This window comes from Rousettus aegyptiacus, unplaced genomic scaffold, assembly GCF_014176215.1.
Source record: "Rousettus aegyptiacus isolate mRouAeg1 unplaced genomic scaffold, mRouAeg1.p scaffold_m13_p_1, whole genome shotgun sequence".
NCBI classification, from domain to species: domain Eukaryota; kingdom Metazoa; phylum Chordata; class Mammalia; order Chiroptera; family Pteropodidae; genus Rousettus; species Rousettus aegyptiacus.
The window spans coordinates 9,197,499-9,216,233 of record NW_023416284.1 but is presented as its reverse complement, the minus strand read 5'-3'; the positions used below and the strand labels follow the sequence as shown (position 1 = coordinate 9,216,233).

General features: G+C 37.9%; 1 protein-coding gene across 2 annotated transcripts in view; it reads right to left on the bottom strand.

Annotated features, from left to right (window-relative positions):
- The window catches only part of SPEN (spen family transcriptional repressor), a 68,585-nt gene that overhangs the window by 6,059 nt on the left and 43,791 nt on the right, over positions 1 to 18,735 (bottom strand). Inside the window, exons 4-11 of one of the 2 annotated variants that reach the window (XM_036229017.1) lie at positions 18,090 to 18,250; positions 16,563 to 16,763; positions 13,362 to 13,513; positions 10,886 to 11,011; positions 10,459 to 10,572; positions 9,201 to 9,314; positions 8,121 to 8,221; positions 73 to 5,644 (exon numbers count right to left, since the gene is read on the bottom strand). In XM_036229017.1, coding sequence (XP_036084910.1) covers positions 73 to 5,644; positions 8,121 to 8,221; positions 9,201 to 9,314; positions 10,459 to 10,572; positions 10,886 to 11,011; positions 13,362 to 13,513; positions 16,563 to 16,763; positions 18,090 to 18,250 — 6,541 coding nt within the window. The remainder of the gene's footprint in view (positions 1 to 72; positions 5,645 to 8,120; positions 8,222 to 9,200; positions 9,315 to 10,458; positions 10,573 to 10,885; positions 11,012 to 13,361; positions 13,514 to 16,562; positions 16,764 to 18,089; positions 18,251 to 18,735) is intronic. The other variant, XM_016128271.2, reaches the window with a different exon arrangement.

Sequence of the window (18,735 nt, the reverse complement as noted above, 5' to 3'; positions counted from 1 at the left end):
TTCCGCCGCCTCCACCACCTCTGCCGCCTCCACCACCTCTGCCGCCTCCACCGCCTCCACCACCTCCGCCACCTCCGCCGCCTCCGCCACCTCCGCCGCCTCCACCACCTCCGCCGCCTCCGCTGCCTCCACCACCTCCGCAACCTCTGCCGCCTCCGCCGCCTCCGCCGCCTCCGCCACCTCCACTGGTGCTGGCTGTGAGGGAGGAGGGTCTGGGAGCACAGACGCTTTGGTTGGACTCTTTTCTTCAACACCGCTTTCTTGGGACAAATTTTCCCTGGATGGAGTCTTGCTTGGGTCAGATGCACAGGTCTCTGGAGGACTGGCCTGGGGCTTTTCACTCTGCTTTTCTTCCTGTGTAGTTTCTGCGGGTTGGACTGTTGTCCCCTCATCTGTAGGACTCTTGCTTTGAACTTGGTTCGGTTCGGAAACGTGGGTCTCTACAGCAACCCCCGTTTTCTTGTTCGCACTCCGTTTGCGGCGTGATCGAGTTGTCTTCTGGCGTCCTTTGTCTTTCCGAACAAGAGTGACTTGAGCTTCTTTTGAGCCCTTGGCTTCTGGCACCGGGTGGGAGGTTTCACTGCTGTTCCCTCCAGCTTCCTTGTTATCTGCTGGGCCTGTAGAGGGGTCTGGGGCACTGACTGGTGGCCCAGAAGATTCTGTAGCCGTCTCAGTCTCCAAGATGCCAGACACGGCCTCATCGGTTTCAGGCTCCATTCCCTCCTCTGGAGGCTGCAGCTCTTGAGAATGGGGCAGGTCTGTTTGAGATTCTGTAGGGTAAGGTGGAGGTGCTGGGAAGTTTTCTGGCTCCCCAGAAATGTCATTGATGATGGAACCAATGGCTGCAGCCAGTTCTGTTTCACTTGCCTGGTGTGTGGGCTTCTCCCTGTCCTCTGTGGAGAGGCCCTCTGGTGCACCTGTGGCCGCCCCCTTGAAAGCCGCGGATGTCTCGGTGAGCTTTGCGATGTTCTCCACGGCCTGCTCCAGCTCCATCTGCTTGGCTAACTGATTTGCCTCTGGGGACAGTTTAGGGGAAGACAAATCTTCCTTCTCTGGCTCCTTGGCTGGATCAGCTGGACCACTGTTCCCCTGGGATGATAGACCACTCTCCTTTGGGGGGCTCCCGCTCTTCTCAGGAGAGATTGCCACAACTCCAGCTTCCTTCTCCATGGCCAGCCCCACAGGGCCCGCAGCCACACTGGGACTGACACTGGTATCCACATTTTTCAGATTTGCAGATTTGTCTGCTGCTGACCTAGAATTTCGAGATCTTCCTCTCTTTGACTTGGCGTTTTTTTCAGGGGCTGTTTTTTTCTCTGCCACAACTGGGGATGGTTCGAGTGGATTTTTGTCTGTGCCAACATCTTTTTTGTCACGTCTCTGTTCACTTCCTGCTGCTTCTTTATCAGCCTTGGACTTTGTGTTACTTTCTTTCGCATTTACTTGAGGGCTCACGTCGGTGGTAGCCTCAGGACGTTCAGCATCAACTTTCGGTTCATTTTTCCCCCTTTTCCCTTGTGGGCCACCAGCAGCTACTGATTTCTGGGACCGTGGGGACCTCCATCCCTCAGCTGGTTTAAGTGTTTCAACTGGTTCTTTCGCTTCGGTCTCATCATCTTCCTCAGCTCGGCGGCGTGTTTTTGGAGGCCTCCCCCTCCTAGGGGTCGTGGGGGCTGCTGCGGCCTCCTGAAGCTCCCGCTCCAACCTCTTCCTGGTCACTCTTGGTTGCTCGACGGGCTCCTTGACTGGAGAGCGGCTTTCATTGTCACCCATGGTCGCATAGACGCTCCTTACATTCCGGCGCCTTGTGCGACTGAGGGGCAAACTTGGCTCAGGGTGCTCAGGGTCCACGACTGAGTGTTTAGAGGCAGTTCTTGTGATCTTCTCTGCCTCCATCTTCAACTCTAGGAGCTTCTGTGCTTCTCCCCGAGGAGAATTGGACCGCTTGAGTTTTTCCCGGTCTATCCTCTCACTCTTCCTTGTGACGGGCTTCTCTACAATACTTGCTGTAGCTGTCTGGATGGGAGTCTTGGAACGTTTACTTTTGTTTGGCTTTTTATCTTTTGTAGCAACTGGAGGGTCAACCTCTACATCTTCAGAAGCTTGAGGCTGAACCTCAGGAACAACTTCGGCTTTTGGATTTGCAGTGGGCTCAACATTAACAGCTGAGTCTGGCTTTTCCACTTTTGGCTCATCAGCTTCCTCGGGCTTCTGAGTCAGTTTTGAAAGTGGTTGGGTACTCTCAGGTTCGGGATCTACACTGCTCTCCACCTGGGCAAATGAGGCCCCTGGAGTTGGAGGCTTGGCATCCAGATAGGGCAGCTGGTCAACTGATGAACTTTCTCCAACAACTAAAGGAGTCCCGGCAGCATCCTTCTCGGCATCCACTCCTGGGGGCAAGTCTGTTTGTTTAGGCAGTTCCACAGCGATGGGAGCCAGTTCAGAGGTAGGTTTTGCTTCTTCTGAGACAGAGGCCAGCTCCACGGTCTTCTCTTCTGTCACCAAAGACACCTCTCCTGTTTTATCACCAGCTGTTTTCTCCAGGGATGATGATGTGGACTCTGGAGTTACAACTGTCATGCTAGGAGGCCCAGTTGAAGATGGGGTTTTCAGTTCTGATTCTTTATTCTCAGAAGCAGATTCCGGGGTCTTGGGACGATCTTCTGTATCTTCCAGTTTCTCAACCTCTTTGGGTTTTTGGTCTTTTTCTTTTTCTTTCTGTTGCATTCGTGTGAGTTCCATAAATCTGCTATGGAAAAGAACTACTGGCTCTTGAATCAAATCAGTTGTGCTGTTCGCTCCATCAGATGCCTGTCTCCCATAGAACCTACCAGAAATGAAGTCAGAGTCTTCATCTTTTCTCTCCAGATGCTGCAAGCGCTTAGAATCTTGTTCAAAGATCGAGCTGTGTAAAAAACGAGAAGCAAATAATTCTTGCCTTTCCTGTTCTTCTTCTTTATGATCATCTTTTTTATCATCCATTTTTCCTTCTGAATCAGTCCGAATTTTCTTTTTTTTCATGTACCAGGATGGAATAGGTCTTGGAGCAGAGTCAACCTTTTCTTTATCTTTGTTGTTTCGAAAATTAGCAAATCGGGAGTCCCAATCAAGAAAAGACCAATTTTCTTCTCTAGATGAAGAGAGGGATTTAGCTCTTTCAAGCAAAGCCTTAGTGTCTGGTGTGATTGTCTTATCCAAAGCAAAAGAATAAAATTTGTTCCTTTCCAAAGAACTGGAGAGTCTTTCATCTCGCTCACGTAGTTTGTCTTCTCGGTCTCTCAATAAAAAAGACAGTCGAGAGCTTTCATATAATGCAGAGGCTCTGGGCGAGTGGGATTTGTGTTCCCCATCTTCATCAGAATCAGAAGGCACCTCACCAGGTTCCAGGTCACGTACAGACCTCTTTCGAAGGCTGTCTCTCTTAATTATACTGTTTGGGAAACTCACGTCAAATCTGCTGGCATCTTGCTTCATTTGAGAGTCCCACCGATTGAGTTCATCTTCAGAATTCAAGACAGATAGCTTTATTTTGGCCATGTCTGCCATCTGTTCTCTCCTGCTGGAATCATATGGATTAAATTTTAAGGATTCTTCTCTGACTGTTACATTAGAATATGGGACACTTTTTTCATCTACTTTAGGAGACCCTTTTACTGACATTAGCCGAGGGGAGCCTAAAGGGTCATCTTCCTCATGGAAGGAACCATGTCGGATACTGGGAGAACAAACGGTCCTTTCAGAATCTTCACTGATTTGGCGTGAACTTCTGTAATTCCTCTCCCTCTTGGTGCAGATATCAAAATCTACGTGATCCATCCTTTTCTTTTTGCTAGGAGGAGAGTCGTCAGTGACATCTTGAGGGGGTTTACCTACCTCATGAACAAGACTGCGTCTTTCGTATTCATCTACATCTTTTTTAGGACTGCCAAACTTCTCGGTCTTGGCTATTTCCATCTCCATCTGCTGTTTTCTACGACTCTGCTCCATTTGTTTTCGGTAACTCTGTGTGTGATCAATATCGATGCCAATTTTTTCTTCAGTATTTACAGAATGTGGTTTCTCTTGGCCTGATTTACATTCAAGTGTTTCATCACGAAGACTGCCATAGTTTTTCCTAATATCTTCTCTCTCTGGTCCTTGATCATCTAATAGTTGTAGCTGTTTGAGCTGCAATTTTGAGGAAAGTGTTTTTTTTGACTGGATTTCTTGATTTTCCACAGATTCACCTACTGGTTCTCCCAGCCTTGCTTGTAGGTCTGAAGTGGGCCTTGAGCCAGTCCCGACAGAAATATTGGCCAGCTCCTGACAGTCTTTAGGGCTAGGGACTGCATTAAGTCTGTCTAGTTTGATTTTTTTAGATTCTCTTTTAAGAATTTCTTTCCTCACAGGCTTTCTTTCAGACTCTCCTTCCCTCAACAGAATGACATCTCTAGATGATGTGTCAGGCTGCTTTTTTAAAAGTACTCGAGCATCTTCCATCTCTGGACTACTTTTCTTGACATCTGATTTTTGCCTTTCTGCTTTCAAATTGGAATCTGCAAAACGCCTCTTCCTCGCTTCCAGCTTCTCCAGATCCACAGCACTTACCCCATCAGCAGGCTGCTCTGGTTTTAGGTGCTTCCTGGTTTTAAGCCTGCCTTCCTTGTCTACCACTTCTACATGGCTTGCAAGTGCCTTTTCCTTTGGCATTTTCATTCTAACAGATTCTGCTTTAGACGAGTCAGATTTTGTAGGCTCCATGTGAGAAACCTGAAGTTTCTGATCTAGGGCAGAAGACTTGACAGTGTCATTGGCTTTCAGCTTTTCCAAAGGAGTGTGGTCAATAACTTTCCCCTCTTTTTCTTTCACTCGAGTCAGAACCACACAAGGCATGAGTTCTAGGCGGTTTTTTGCTATTCCTTCTTTGTCAGCTTTCTCTCTGCTCAGTTTATTAGAACCCCTTGATTTTTCAGGGCTCTGTTCTCTTTCATTTTCTTGGTCTGTTTCTGAAGACTGAGAACTAGGGGAATGAACTTTTCCTTTTCGTTTTTGCTTATCGGTTTTGTCCTTTTCCACTTTTTCTTTCCTTATTAAGCGTCTCTCTCTTTCCACTCTCTCAGGATCAAAAGTTCGTTCTTTCTCTGTTTTTTCATTTTTTGTATAGCGTTCCAAACGAGATTTGTCAAGTTTTTCGTATCTTGGAGGGGAAAGTGAGCTACAGCTTCCACTTCGATCTGAGGACCGGCTGTAAATCCTCCTCTCAGAATCGCTTGGTAATCTCTCTGACTGTGAGGGAGACGTTCCAGGACTCTGTGGGCGGCGCAAGTGCACTGGACTCTGACTGCGTTCAATTGGCCTCCTCTCATGGTCTCTGTCCCGGTCAGATTCAAATCTTTCACGTTCCCTTTCTCGTTCTCGTTGCCTGTAACTGTATTCCCGAATATCTTGCTCATAAGGATCATTTCTGTAATCCCTGTATTCCCGAGGATCGTCATAATATCGTGACTCATAGTAGTCTCCTTGGTAAGTTTCCCATTCTGAATAAAATTCTCTCCCCCGAGCTGGATAGTCCCGTCTGGAATCCTCAGGATATGTTCCTGGAGTACGAACATTCTCATAATATGTACGATCTTGGCTATAGTCATAAGATCCCCTTCGTTCCTCTCTGCCAAAAAACAAAACAAAACACAAAGAAGATATTCTTTTGTTTCCTTGTTGTTTACACATTAAATCATGTATACGAAATTACTAAGTCCTGCTTCTAAATATCTTTGCCATTATTTAGTCATTAGTTAGACCTACATTGTCCAATAATATGTCCAATGCACATGGCTACTGAGAACTTGAAATCTGACTAGTCTAAATTGAGATGTGGGTACCAAATTTAAATTTGATAGATTTAGATTAAAAAAAAAAAAAGAAGAAATACTTCGATAATTTCTTTAGATGAATTACATGTTGAAATGATAATATTTTAGATATACTTAAATAAAACTAATTTCACTTTTTCTTTTACTTTTTAATGTGGCTACTAGAAAACTGAAAACCACAGATGCAGCTTCCATTATGTTTCTATTGGATAGCAGTGGTTCAAGCCCTTCTTTATTCGTTTAGTGTTGGGTGTTCCAACTTGCGACTAGAGCTGTGGTATTAAAGGGTATCATATCCCCACATTTCTAAGTCTTTCATAATTACTTTTCTGCCGAAAGATATTCTTACCACAACTTGGGAAACAAATACACTGCCTACCTGACACAGTATTTGAAGAAATATATAGAAATACTACTTTTGAACTGCAAAGCCCTTATGCAAATGGCTCACCATTTACATTCCTGAACTGAACTATCATTAGAGGTAAATGTATCAACTATTCAGTGAGATGACTTCCTTCCACTCCGTGGAAAAAGCAAAGATCCTTAAGTTCAACTGCAATAATTGTCTCCCTCTCTGGAATACTTTTCTTGACCTCTGATTTTCCATAAACACTGCTTCCTACTTTGAGAGATAAACTCTATTCAACAGGGATAAATAACCATTGGTAAGAAATAAGAACAAAGCCAGAGCCAGATCATCAGTAAAATGAGTGATTCAAGTAGTAATGTACAAAATAACACCCACACAGTATTATACAAACCTCGAAGACACTGTTCTTTGAAAAATATTTAACGTACACACAAAAGACCTTAATGGACTTTTTATGTCTCAGGTGCTTCTAGACCACTAATACTTTTTCCAGTCTCTTACAGGTAAGAATTCCTGTAAGCACTTAAAGTATTAACAATAACTTTGAACTGCCACTTGAGGAACCATGATTGAGAACTTTTTTTCCTTTCTCTACAAAAACGTTCTTTTGCATATACACATACACATATGTGCGCACTCACACTCATACACAAGTGACCAAGAAAAGCCTATCAAGACTGACTTTCCACCTGGAGCACTGTTGACTTTTTTATCCCTTGGAACATGGATTCCAATCTATTAGTTAAAAAAACCCACCAAAACCTTAGAAGTTTGAGCTTTTCAGAATCTGGCTGTGAGGGACATTTTTCATTTAAAAACCTTCCAACTATTCTATGACCACTAAATATTCCCTAAGGAAATGACTCAAAGAAACATATACCTTCTACGATTTAAATAAAAATGAAGTGGCAAGAAGCAGCAATAAAAAGGGAATGCACTCAACAGGTTTCTAAGCAGCATGATTAGGGTGTGGCGTCCTTGTCACAGAGTGAGCCATTTATACTTTATACTTGAATGCATTTTTCACACACAACTTTTTGTCTAACACATAAGCACAAGAGTAGAGATCTAGTGGTGATATTCCAGAAGACTTAATTAATCACGCAAGCATGTCTGGACAAAGAACTTATCATATGGATGATAGTTTTTAATTTCAAATGTGATAAGCTACTGAAGAACCTGGTGACATTATGTTAGGATGTTTTAACGTATTCAGTCTAAAAAAATAATTAATCATTAGTTCTGGGGCAGTTTTAAGCTAACAGAAATAGCCTGAGTCAGACTGTGAGAACTTAAATGATTGTGAACTGTACTATTTCCTACAAGCAGCAGAAAAAATACTACACACCATGACCAATTAAAAAAAATGAACAAGGAGAAATAACGTTTACTTTTTACATTGCTTAAGTTAACAATTTATATATGTTTTGGCTTACGGACTCACAAATCATTTAAGAGATAAGAAATTAAAACAAAGCTCCTGACAGTCTTTTGAAAGTTCCGTTTTTTAAAAATTGATTGTATGAGCACACACATGGTGACAACCTGGACGGTGTCATTACTAACTATACAGGACATTTAATAGTTTATAATGTATTTCGACATGTTATCATATTTAACTTAAAGCTGGGTAAAGTTATAATCTGGCAAAATAATAACTTTCAAATTGTAGGAACAGTCAGTAAGAAATGTAGATAGGTTACCCCAATTCCCACGAACCTCATTAAAACTGGATTTATAAAAATAAACCTGTATTTCTCTAAGAAGGGATAGAAGGGAAGAGGTTTTTCTGGAATTAAGAGTAGAAAGGGGGTAAAATATGAAATTTATTCCCATGTAAATTATACATATTAGAAACTTTAAAATTCAAGCTATGCTGATAGCTTTAAATTACATACCTTCTTTCTAATAACATTTCATAAAAGTCTCTGATATCTTGACCAGATTTTTCCATGCAGTGATAAAATGCCAGCTGACTTTCTCGATTTGCAAAATCCACCTTCAAAGAAAATGATAGCAAGTGTTTGATGCAAGTTTCACATTTTAAAAACGAGAAGTGTTACCAAATTTTAAAATTATTACCAAAATAGCCCTCTGGATAAATTTTAAGAAAGAGGAATCTATTTCAGTTAAGTGAAACAGTCCTCATAACTGACACTATATTTTGTCAACATTAAATCTCTCTCAATTTCTACACAAATCTTGATAAAGAATTATAATTTAAAGTTCCAGAACCCAATCTAAAGGAGTAGAAAAAGCAAAACGGTAAACTGAAACAATATCTTGCAGGATTCTAGGTTGTCAATTAAATAATCAGATCAACTAAATCCAGTAAACTCTACTATGCATAAATTTGCTGAAAGCAGTTAACATAAAATAAAATACGTAAGAACGTTTAAACTTTACTCACAGCTGGGCCTCAGAGTCACCAAAGCATGATACCAATCATCTATCAGTATCTTACCTTAAAAAGACTCATTTCAATCTAACCATCATAGTTATTAAATTTATACACTACTTCAAGATATCATAAACAGAAGTTTTTAAACCAAAACACCAAAATATCATGCTTTCAGTGGTTACCCACTCTTTAAGGTTGGAGAAAAGAAGAGGAAGAGTGGATAACTAAGGAAGCTACTCTGGCTTGACACTTCAAGGCGCAGAGATACACAGAGATGACTGTGAGCCATCCTGCACCAAGAGTACACACATGAACATCAGGTTCCCGGGGCGTAGAGAAGCACAATTCCTTGAATGAGAAGATTTTTAGGGAATATTCTGTGCTTCCTAGTTTAAAAGACCCTGTGCCCTCAGGTGGCCAATTATAAAAAGTGTAATTATCTCCCTTAAAAACTGAGGCCATATAATGTATATGCTGTAAACTACTCCCCTTGTTGGCAGACTACAAAATGCCAGTAATTAAGAGGGCAGGACCTGAATATGATTTTGTTTTGCTTCTGGTTAGTCATTCTGCATACCTTAATTTTATTCCCACCAATTTTCCTCCCCTTGGTCTCTTTTACGGCTGTCTGTGCATATTCGATTTCATTGTAAAGAACCAGGGCCATGCCTTTTAAGCGGTCAAAAACCACCTGTAAAAAAACAAAAACAAAAACATAAAATTAAGAGCCTCATCCACTAGACTTCGTGTCAGTCCCAAAGACACAGCCAAGGAAAAATTCTAGGAAAAAATTCAGGCTTTTCCTGATGATGCTGTAGTGAAAACATAATAAAATATGTAGGGCCTGTTTAGAATCGTGCATATTGTGGCTTGAGGTAGGCTATTCCTTTATTTGTTTTTCTGTATTTTACTTTGATTTCCATGTTGATTGAGTACTGTACTATACAGTAAATGTTTAATATCAATAGATTCTGTGACCTAAAGCAAAATGACATGTAACAAAACCAATTTTATCAAAGGCTAAGAGTTAAGTTTCTACAGTATCTCATCAACTCATCAACATTATAATGAAGTAATGTTGAATGAAATGCCAGTTATATGAGGACCTGCTATATTAAGTAAGCATTCTTTTAGTTTAGGCTCAAATAAATCAATACCCTTGGCAGAGAGAATATAAAGAGTACTGAATCAACAAAAAATTTCAGTGAATTTTGGTCATAAGTAGTAGTAGCACTAGCCATGTTTAAAACGTGTATTTCTTCAAACAAAAGCTACATTTAAAGACATGTCGAAATTATAAAACATGCCCACTACAGTGTAAATTTGCTTTCAAGGAGCTAAAGCTTTATCCTCACATAATACAACAGGGTCCAGAGACCCGTTTCCTGTTATGTTTGTGAGTGTGTTACATCAACATTGATTAGATAAACATTCTGTTGTGTGAAAGTCCCTTTAAAGTCATGATAAATTTTTTTTTAAATTAAGTTTAATTACATATTAGTATGACTGTGAACAATTATGTAATTAGACTGCCTAATTTTAATGTGAGATATAAAAATCCCTAAGAAACAATCTATTTAACAGTTTATGCAGATTAGTATCGAAATTAATCATCTGGGCTGGTTCAAAAATAGTTCTTCAAAATACTCATATCATAAGCTAGTAAAAGAGATGCAAATGCCCTTCTAGGCCGAATTTTGGAAAAAAAAATTTAATGTATGAGTTATTAAAAAAAAAAAAAAAAGGAAAAGTTGAAATTGAGATTGAAAGGACAGAATACCAAGAAATGAGAGTCAGAAGTAGTTTTAAACTACACACCAAAACCTTCCACCTACCTTTACCACAGGCCCGTATCGGCAGAAATGGCGTGTTAAATATTGATCCGACACATTTGAAGAAAGCCCATCTAACCATACACAGTTCGTAGGCATGCTCTTTCCAAAACCCAGCTGAATATAAAAGGCAAAATTTCTATTAGTAATGTCACCAACTACCGAATTCTGAGAAAACCTATCTTCTATAGAAATCTTATCAAACCAACATCTCAAGTGGGAACCATTTGATTAAAATTAAAAATTTACAAAAAGTAATCCTAGCTGGATAAGCAAGTCTGAATTCAGATTATATATAACAGGATGAGGATGGAGAGATGTGTACCACCTTTATGGTTTCTACTGCAATTTAAAACAATCAGTTATATGCACACAGAACTCCAAATCTTAAAAATCATAATAGTGCAATAACTTATGCAAATTCCTTTACCTTGAGGCGATTATTTCCAAGGTATTCCCCATCCATCTTCTTAATAGCCTTACAAACGCTGGCAATATCACAGTATTGCAAGAATGCATACTGGGGAACTCCATTTACTTTCTTAATATCGATATCCTGAAAAGGCCAAGGGATACCACTTAGTGATATGCCAACAAGAAAATAAATCAGAAACCAAGTCTATATGAGATATATATTTCTCAAGTCATATTCCCCAAAACAGTCTTAGTTAAAACTGTACACCTTAATGAAACGGTAAATTAGTCTAAAAAAGCTACACGACACAGCATTTGTAGCCACTAACTCTGAAATCCTTCCCATGTGAAGTTCTTTGCTGAAGAGCATCTGCACAGCAACTCAAAATTTAAAATTCACAATACCTGTCTTAAGAGAAATTTATGACAATAAAGGAAGACACATTCTATCTGTATATCTCACTGAACAAAGTCTAGTGACTGATTAACATGGTAATCTCTCATATCCAGAATGAACTGGTATATAGATATTTGAACTACTTTGTGAAAATGCATCAGAACACCATCCCTGGATTAAAGAAGCACTCTATAAAGGAACACCTCCATCTCTTTGGAATGCTCAAAACCTGTAGTAATAACAACTGATAACTCAGGTACCACCTAGTTAAAGGAGGTGGTGAAAAACCTGGCTTACACTGAAAATGGTCCAGAGAAACCAGACACTTGGATGGCAAAACTTGTTTTTAAACAACAATGACCTAGGCTATATATTATAATTATTATGATTATCTAAGACTCCTTTTATGGATAACGAGACAAAAATCAAAACCTAAAAGAGCAAAACAAGTAAAATGCATTTAAGGAGCTGTTTGGTGGGTCCTTTATACTCAAAAGTGTACTAAGTAATGGTAAATATTGACTTTGATTTTCACCATTATGTAGAATGTAATAACCTAAGGAAATTCTAGTGAAGAGAAATAGTCTCCAAAGAATACTGGTGGGAAGACCCATTAATTAGGCTCTTTCTGGCACTAGCATAATCTGTTATCAATAAGCAGCAGAGCATATCCCCAAAGTTTGTGTTTCATTAAATTAGTGAAACTCATGAGCAATTGCAAACATGATGAGATTATGTTTTCAAAAAGAATGCAGATGTATCCACCTTACTGGGAAGCACAGCACTAAAAACATGGTAATTGCTCCATTTTTAGCAACCCTGGTGATGAAGATGTGTCCATGTGCCTAAATACAAATTTTTATACTCCTCCAAAATTTAATGCAGCAGCTACATTCAAATAATACTATGTCTGAAAGTTTTATCAATTCACAGACTTGTGAATGCCAAACAGCAAATTAATAGATCACTGTCTAAAGAAAGCAGCAGCTAGAGCCCACATAGGAATGTGAGCTCCAAGTCACTCACTTAGGTAGACAGTAAAGCTGTAATTATAGTATATACTACTCTCACAAAAAATAAAAGAACATTAAAGAAAATCAAAATAATTGAAAAAGGAAGTTTTGCTTGTATATTTCTTTAAATATATATCTTCTGTTTTTTCCTTCACTTTCTACCAACCACTTCTATTTGCTGTCCCCGAGTCCCAATAACAAAGGGTTTAGATCAACCACAAGAACAAATAATGTTTCATTCAGAAGACTAGATTATACAAAAATAAAGATCTTTTGCTTAGATCATTAGTGTACAAGATGGATGGATAGACAGATAAATGGACATACATACACACACCTGAAAGATTAACAACAGCTGCTCCTACCCAAAACATTTTTTTTAAATCTCCAAAGTACAAATATACTAGAGCAATTTCTTCAGTTATTAATATAAAGTCTTAAAAAAGACAAATAATTTCCTTACTTTTTTTCAAAACACTGAACAAAATAGTATATCCCAAGGGTACAAAGCTGCAACCAAAATATTTTCTCTATAAATTACTCAAGTTTTGAGTCATAGGGAACAGAAAAAATCCTTCCATTCCTAAATCTAACAATGATTTGCATAATATAAGAAGTGATTCCAATTAACATTTCAGCACAGAACTGAGCTTCCAGCATGACATCCATGCTCTAGGAATCCTCGAGGTACTGCTGATGTGCCCTGTGGTAACACAATAATCATACATAAATCTGCTGTTTCTTTCTCACGAACATGTTTTCTCTTCCAGATTTTCCTTTTAACCCAGAGACCTAAAGATAGGAATTAAAACAGCAACCAATGGAAAAAGAAAAATAGGGAAAATGAATACAAAAAAGTGTATCTAAACAAAATAAAAACAAATACATATTATGTATTTTTACATATACACATAATAGTCTCCAGTGTGTTTTCCTAATCTTTTAGCAGGAGTTAAAAACATACAGCAAATGAGAAAAATATTCATCACGCCTTCCAAATATCGCCTTCTAAATATAATCTGTACTCTGCTTTATGATTTTTGACAAAGATGTAAAACTTTTTATTGAGAAAAGCAACATACCACAATTTCTCCAAAGCGCTGGAAGATGTTGCGAAGGTCATGATAAGTAGTGGTTTTTTCAAGATTACCAATAAACAGAGTTCTTGTTGCTTTGGGGTGAAATTCATCTATCCTTTCATCCAAAGGGCGAAATTCATTTTCGCTTTCTGTTTCTGTAAGTGGAATGGAGGCAGAGTAAAAAGAGAAGAAAGCGTTTTAATGTGTATTTACACATTATGAGAAAAATCTACATTTAAGAAACTACATCTCTGAAATACTGGGCTCAAGTACTTACACAAGCCAAAAACTTACACACCTTCAGAAATAGCTGCCTCTTGTTAAATCCAAAGCAAAAGAAGAATACAAAGGCTAAAGAAACTTGTTCCAAAAAGTAGAAGGAAGTTAATACTTTGTTTGATCTTTAAAACAGAACAGTGGACTGAATTCAAACTGCTAAGCTGATCTGTTTTTAAAATAATCACTAACACAAAAATAGATTTTAAGCCCCAGCAAAAATGATAACTTTAGCCTAATCTTAGGTTCCAAAATTATGTAGCAAGCTTTCAATGTGGAATAGAAAACTACAATCTGAAATATACATAACTCAGCTGAAATTGTCCGGTTTCATTATTTAAACATTTAATAAAATATTTAGATTTTCTATTTCTCATACTAATTAATATAACCCAACTGTCTAAATGCAGCAATTTTTAGATATAAGAACAGTATCTGTATGAAAACTGACTGAAGTAACACTTATGTAATAACTTCTTTGGGGTTGCGCAGACCTCAATAACAAGCAGAAAGAGACCAAATGACAAAGTTTCTGCTTCTTAGGATCAGAAGCCCTGATTTGATGTCTAATGCAATGATAGGCTTTCTCTGAAGCTCCACTTATTAACTTGGTTTAGAGCACGGACACTCAATGTTTTGTTGATCATTATAATGTAGCCTATATGTTCTCTTTTTTAGTGTAAAACAAAGCCATCCAAAAAAGTTAATATTGAATCAACTTCACCGAAACAAAGTGTTTTAGTGCCAGCCATGAACATTAGTGATACCATCAATGACAACACTGGTGTTGAAAAGGCTCAACTTCTGAGCTGTTGAGTGAACTTGGCCAGAATACATCTTACTCCTGACTGCAATTTGAAAGCTCTAGTGGCAGTTCAGCTTAATCTTACCAGTGTCAACAAAGAATACATATTTTCACAGTGAAAAACTGTGCCCAGGGCTCATACACCTGCCTCCATATTTTCATCATTATCTCTCAGGGGTATATCCCATTTCAAGCCCAACTAGGTTTTCTGGAAATCGTATAACTAAGAGTGCACATATTTAGGAATATTTCATTTTAAAAAGCAGAAAAATTCAAAAGAAAAAAATAATTTAGACACACCTTGGTTCGTACTTCAAAAGGCAGAATCAGAAGGATAAAGCATGATCTGCAACCATTAAAATTTACAACGGCTTCATTTCCACCAAATAGCTCAGTAAAAATTTCAAAATCAGAAATTCAGTTTAGCAAAGAAAAAGAGTGAATTTTGCACATGTAATCTATTTCATCTTCATGGCCAGTTTAAGTATTAATGCCGACATGTCACTGAAAAAACTCTTTCATGCTTAGGAGATTGTAACACTGCATAAAACACAATCTTAGAAACCACCAGGGGCTTAGAGCTTCTCAGAGCTGAATTTTTTTAATTCCAAAAGGTCCTTGACCTTATGACACAATCAGCTTCATACATTTCAATACAAAACATTTATGACTTAAATCATCTAACAGCATAATTCCAACCAAGTCTCCACACTTAGAATCAATTGCTGTCAAACAGCCTATTAAACTGATGTTTCACGTTGTCCCATCTGAGACAAGACCTTCAGCTTTCCTATGCTCAAATCAACCAAACTACTCAAAATCTTCACTGGTAGGTGGTTAAGATCCAACTACATCCGGGGTGTTAAATAATTGGGTAAAATGGTTTTCTTTTTTATAGTAAAAATCTCAAGCTAGCCCACCACTTGCAGATCAGAGGGTCCCTATTGATAATGTCCTTGAATTAGATCCTCACTACTTAATAATTATAGATGGCTCTAAAAATATATATAGATTATATGACATTCTATATATTATTCCTCAAGTCAGTTCTGACCTGCTCCGAATCCATTAAATAAGAACTCCTGAGCTTTTTTAGCTCAGTATAACTTAGGGTAGTACATCCCTAAGTTATAACGAAGAAATGAAGGCATAACCTAGAATTCCCTTTGAAAGATAATATTCCTTTGAATTCCTGTTTTATCACAAAATTCTGCACATTTTGTAGTATTTGGTCTAATACTTCTGTGCCTGTTTTAATACAAAAATACCATTTACACATTCTTATCAGGGAAATTCTATTTTTTCCTCTTGTCAAATAAGAAGAATATTCAAAGAAAATGAGTTATGTTTACCTTATAAATTCCACTCAAAGTCTGAGCTATGTAGTGTGACTGCATAATTATAACGTTTCTATTCTATTCATTCCTCGACAAATGTATTCACAAGTTGCCTTAAATTAGAGATCTGCAAACTTGACTATGCAAATTCTGAACCAGTAAGCTGGGTGGGGTAAGGTCAAAGAGTATGCATTTTAAACAAACATTGCAGGTGATTCTAAACAGAAGAAACACTGACCCAAGGCCATCCCTGAATAGACTTCCTGCCTTACAAGAGGTCTTATAGGTAGGTTCAAGCTAAGAAAACGTCCCCTTGAAATTCTCAATGGGTCACACTCATAAGACTGCTGCTTCTTTGTCACTATCTTTCAAGGTCATGAAAGCTAGAATAACAAATCCAATGTGTGCTGGGCATAACAGAAATAAAACTGGTCTAACTAGTCCCTCATATCGATATAAAAAGTAGTTTGTTTTCTAACTCAGGCTAATTTTGTTTGTCATTCTAGGAACTATGGCTTTACCTCAATCAAGCTAATCCTTTCGAGAAAGTAGGACTCAACAAGGGGCTAAACTCTGCCTTTCAGATTCACATTAAAAGTCAGCATTTCTCCCTTATAGAGAGAACAATTTTTACCCTAACTAATAAATGTTAACTACTCTTTAAAGAAAGAAGACACTGGAAGTGTGTCAATAAAGCTGGAATAGTGACCACATTCAGGAAAATATGTTGCCCTTTCATAGGTTGGAATACAAATTACACTAAAACGCAGCTTCTTTATCTCTTACCTGGCCCTATCCATGCTGTTACTTCAATCTGCATGCCAAAGAAAAGTTTTCCTTTTGATGCAGTCAATGCTTTTTCTTGGTCCTCTTGCTGCCGAAAGAATACCAGACCATACCTCTCTTCTGAAGCTCCATGTATCTGCACTGAAGTCACCTTTCCAAATTTCTTAAATTCATGGAAAAGGCCATCTTTAAGGCTTGTATCTAAATCCCCAAACAAAAACAAGTTGTTCATTTTTTTCATTTAGATACAACCCAGTAAGCAAGCTACTAAATCACTAGCCTGATTTCTGACCTAAGTTATGTTAGCATTAAAACATTAATTTTTCAAATAAAATAACTCTAAAAAGACATTTCAGAGACTACTGTACAATTCTGGAAATAAACTGGGTGTTAGAAAATTTATTATTTTTTAAAACCTGGAGTCTAGTGTAAGGGAGTTCATTCTGCTACTGCTACTTTTAGTTATGTTTAAAACTCGTAATAAAAATTTTACATACATATATAAGAGTTTTAAAGACTTTAGAAAGAAAGCCATACTTCTAGCTTTCTAAACATCATTTCAATAATAAAAATATGTGAGAAGTGACACATACAACGTGCTAAACAACTTTGAGGCTTTTTACAAATGTATCGTACCATCTGGGGGTCTTGTGCTAACTTGCTTCAATATAAAAATTAAAATTTTATAGAAAGACAAGCCAATTTTACCTTCTGTCCATTCCTAAATCACTAAGTAATCTAAATCCAAAGCTCATCAACATTTGTGTCTCAATTTATCTATTCACAAACCTAGTATGTAGGTTTCATAGGCTGTTTAATAAATAATTTAAGTAATCACTAAAATGCACTTGGCTAAGAAATACTTAGTGTGGTCTCTGTTGGTGTGACCATCTACTAACAGTTGTTTGCATATTCAATATGCCTAGTTTAAGAATAACAGTATAGCATGGTCAATTGTCAATTAAAAATGTCAAGAGTAAAAGATTATAGCTTTTCACTAGACTTTTCCATTATTAATGACCTTCTTCATTTAAACTGTTTTTAATATTTTGAAATGGGTTTTCTATCATAATTTTAGGTCCCAAATTACTTCACATAACACAGGACTCCAGGCTAATATAATAAATCTAACTGAAAATAGGATTTCTATAATTTCATCATACCAAATTTCCCCTAGTATCAAAAGTTAATCCAGAAAGCATATTTATTCAAAAATAAACCATGCTTTTCTTTATATAGCATGTACTATGCAATCTTTATGTGTGTATATATATACATGCATATAGTACATATAATGTATGTATATGTATATAATAAGTACAAATAAAACAACATGCAATCTTCATATATAACAAACTAGAAAACCATATAAAGTTATAATAATCACTTGCTTTTTCTTTTTTCTTACATGGCATGAAATACTAATGAAGCACAAAAACAAAGCTTATTGTCACTACAAAGTACGGAATTCAAGTTGCTCAGTCTTTCACTCCCCATAGTAGGAGCAATGGAAAGTGCGGTTTTCACCTGTAGAGCGTACTGGAAGATTTTGAACTTTGATCCCAAAACTTTTACGAGGCTCATCTTTTTCCAAGGATGAAAGCAACTGGGAAGTGGGTGCGGGGACTGCTGCGGACTGAACTGATCGGGCTGGGGAGTCGTCACTCGAACTACTGCTGGAATCGGTGCTGCAGAAGGGAAAGAAACTTTAGTGAAAAGACAAACAGAAAATGAGTCGTACGTAAAAGTTCTTAAGATCAACAAGTAGCAATAATTAAATAATTAATAAGCAATAATGAAAAAGATCTAAATCTTAGGTCTGAAATGTCAGGACACCCTTTCCTTTTCCACATCTATTTCTTTTTTCTTTTTATTATTATTATTTTTAATTATTTTATTTTATTATAATTATTTATGCCTACGGCACTTGGTTTTTCCACATCTATTTCATATTCTACCTTCAGCCATAACAGAAGACAGCAAACACTGGTCTGAGAATGTGGAAGCAAAAACATTCACCACCACATGCCACCTCAAGACAAATGTTTCATTCTGTGCAAAATTTGAACAGTTTTTTTCCAAATGCAAATAAACACACAATTCAGTTAAAGGTAATAATGATATAGAACAGTGGGTATACGGATTTGAATTCAGAGAGCTCAACTCAAATCTT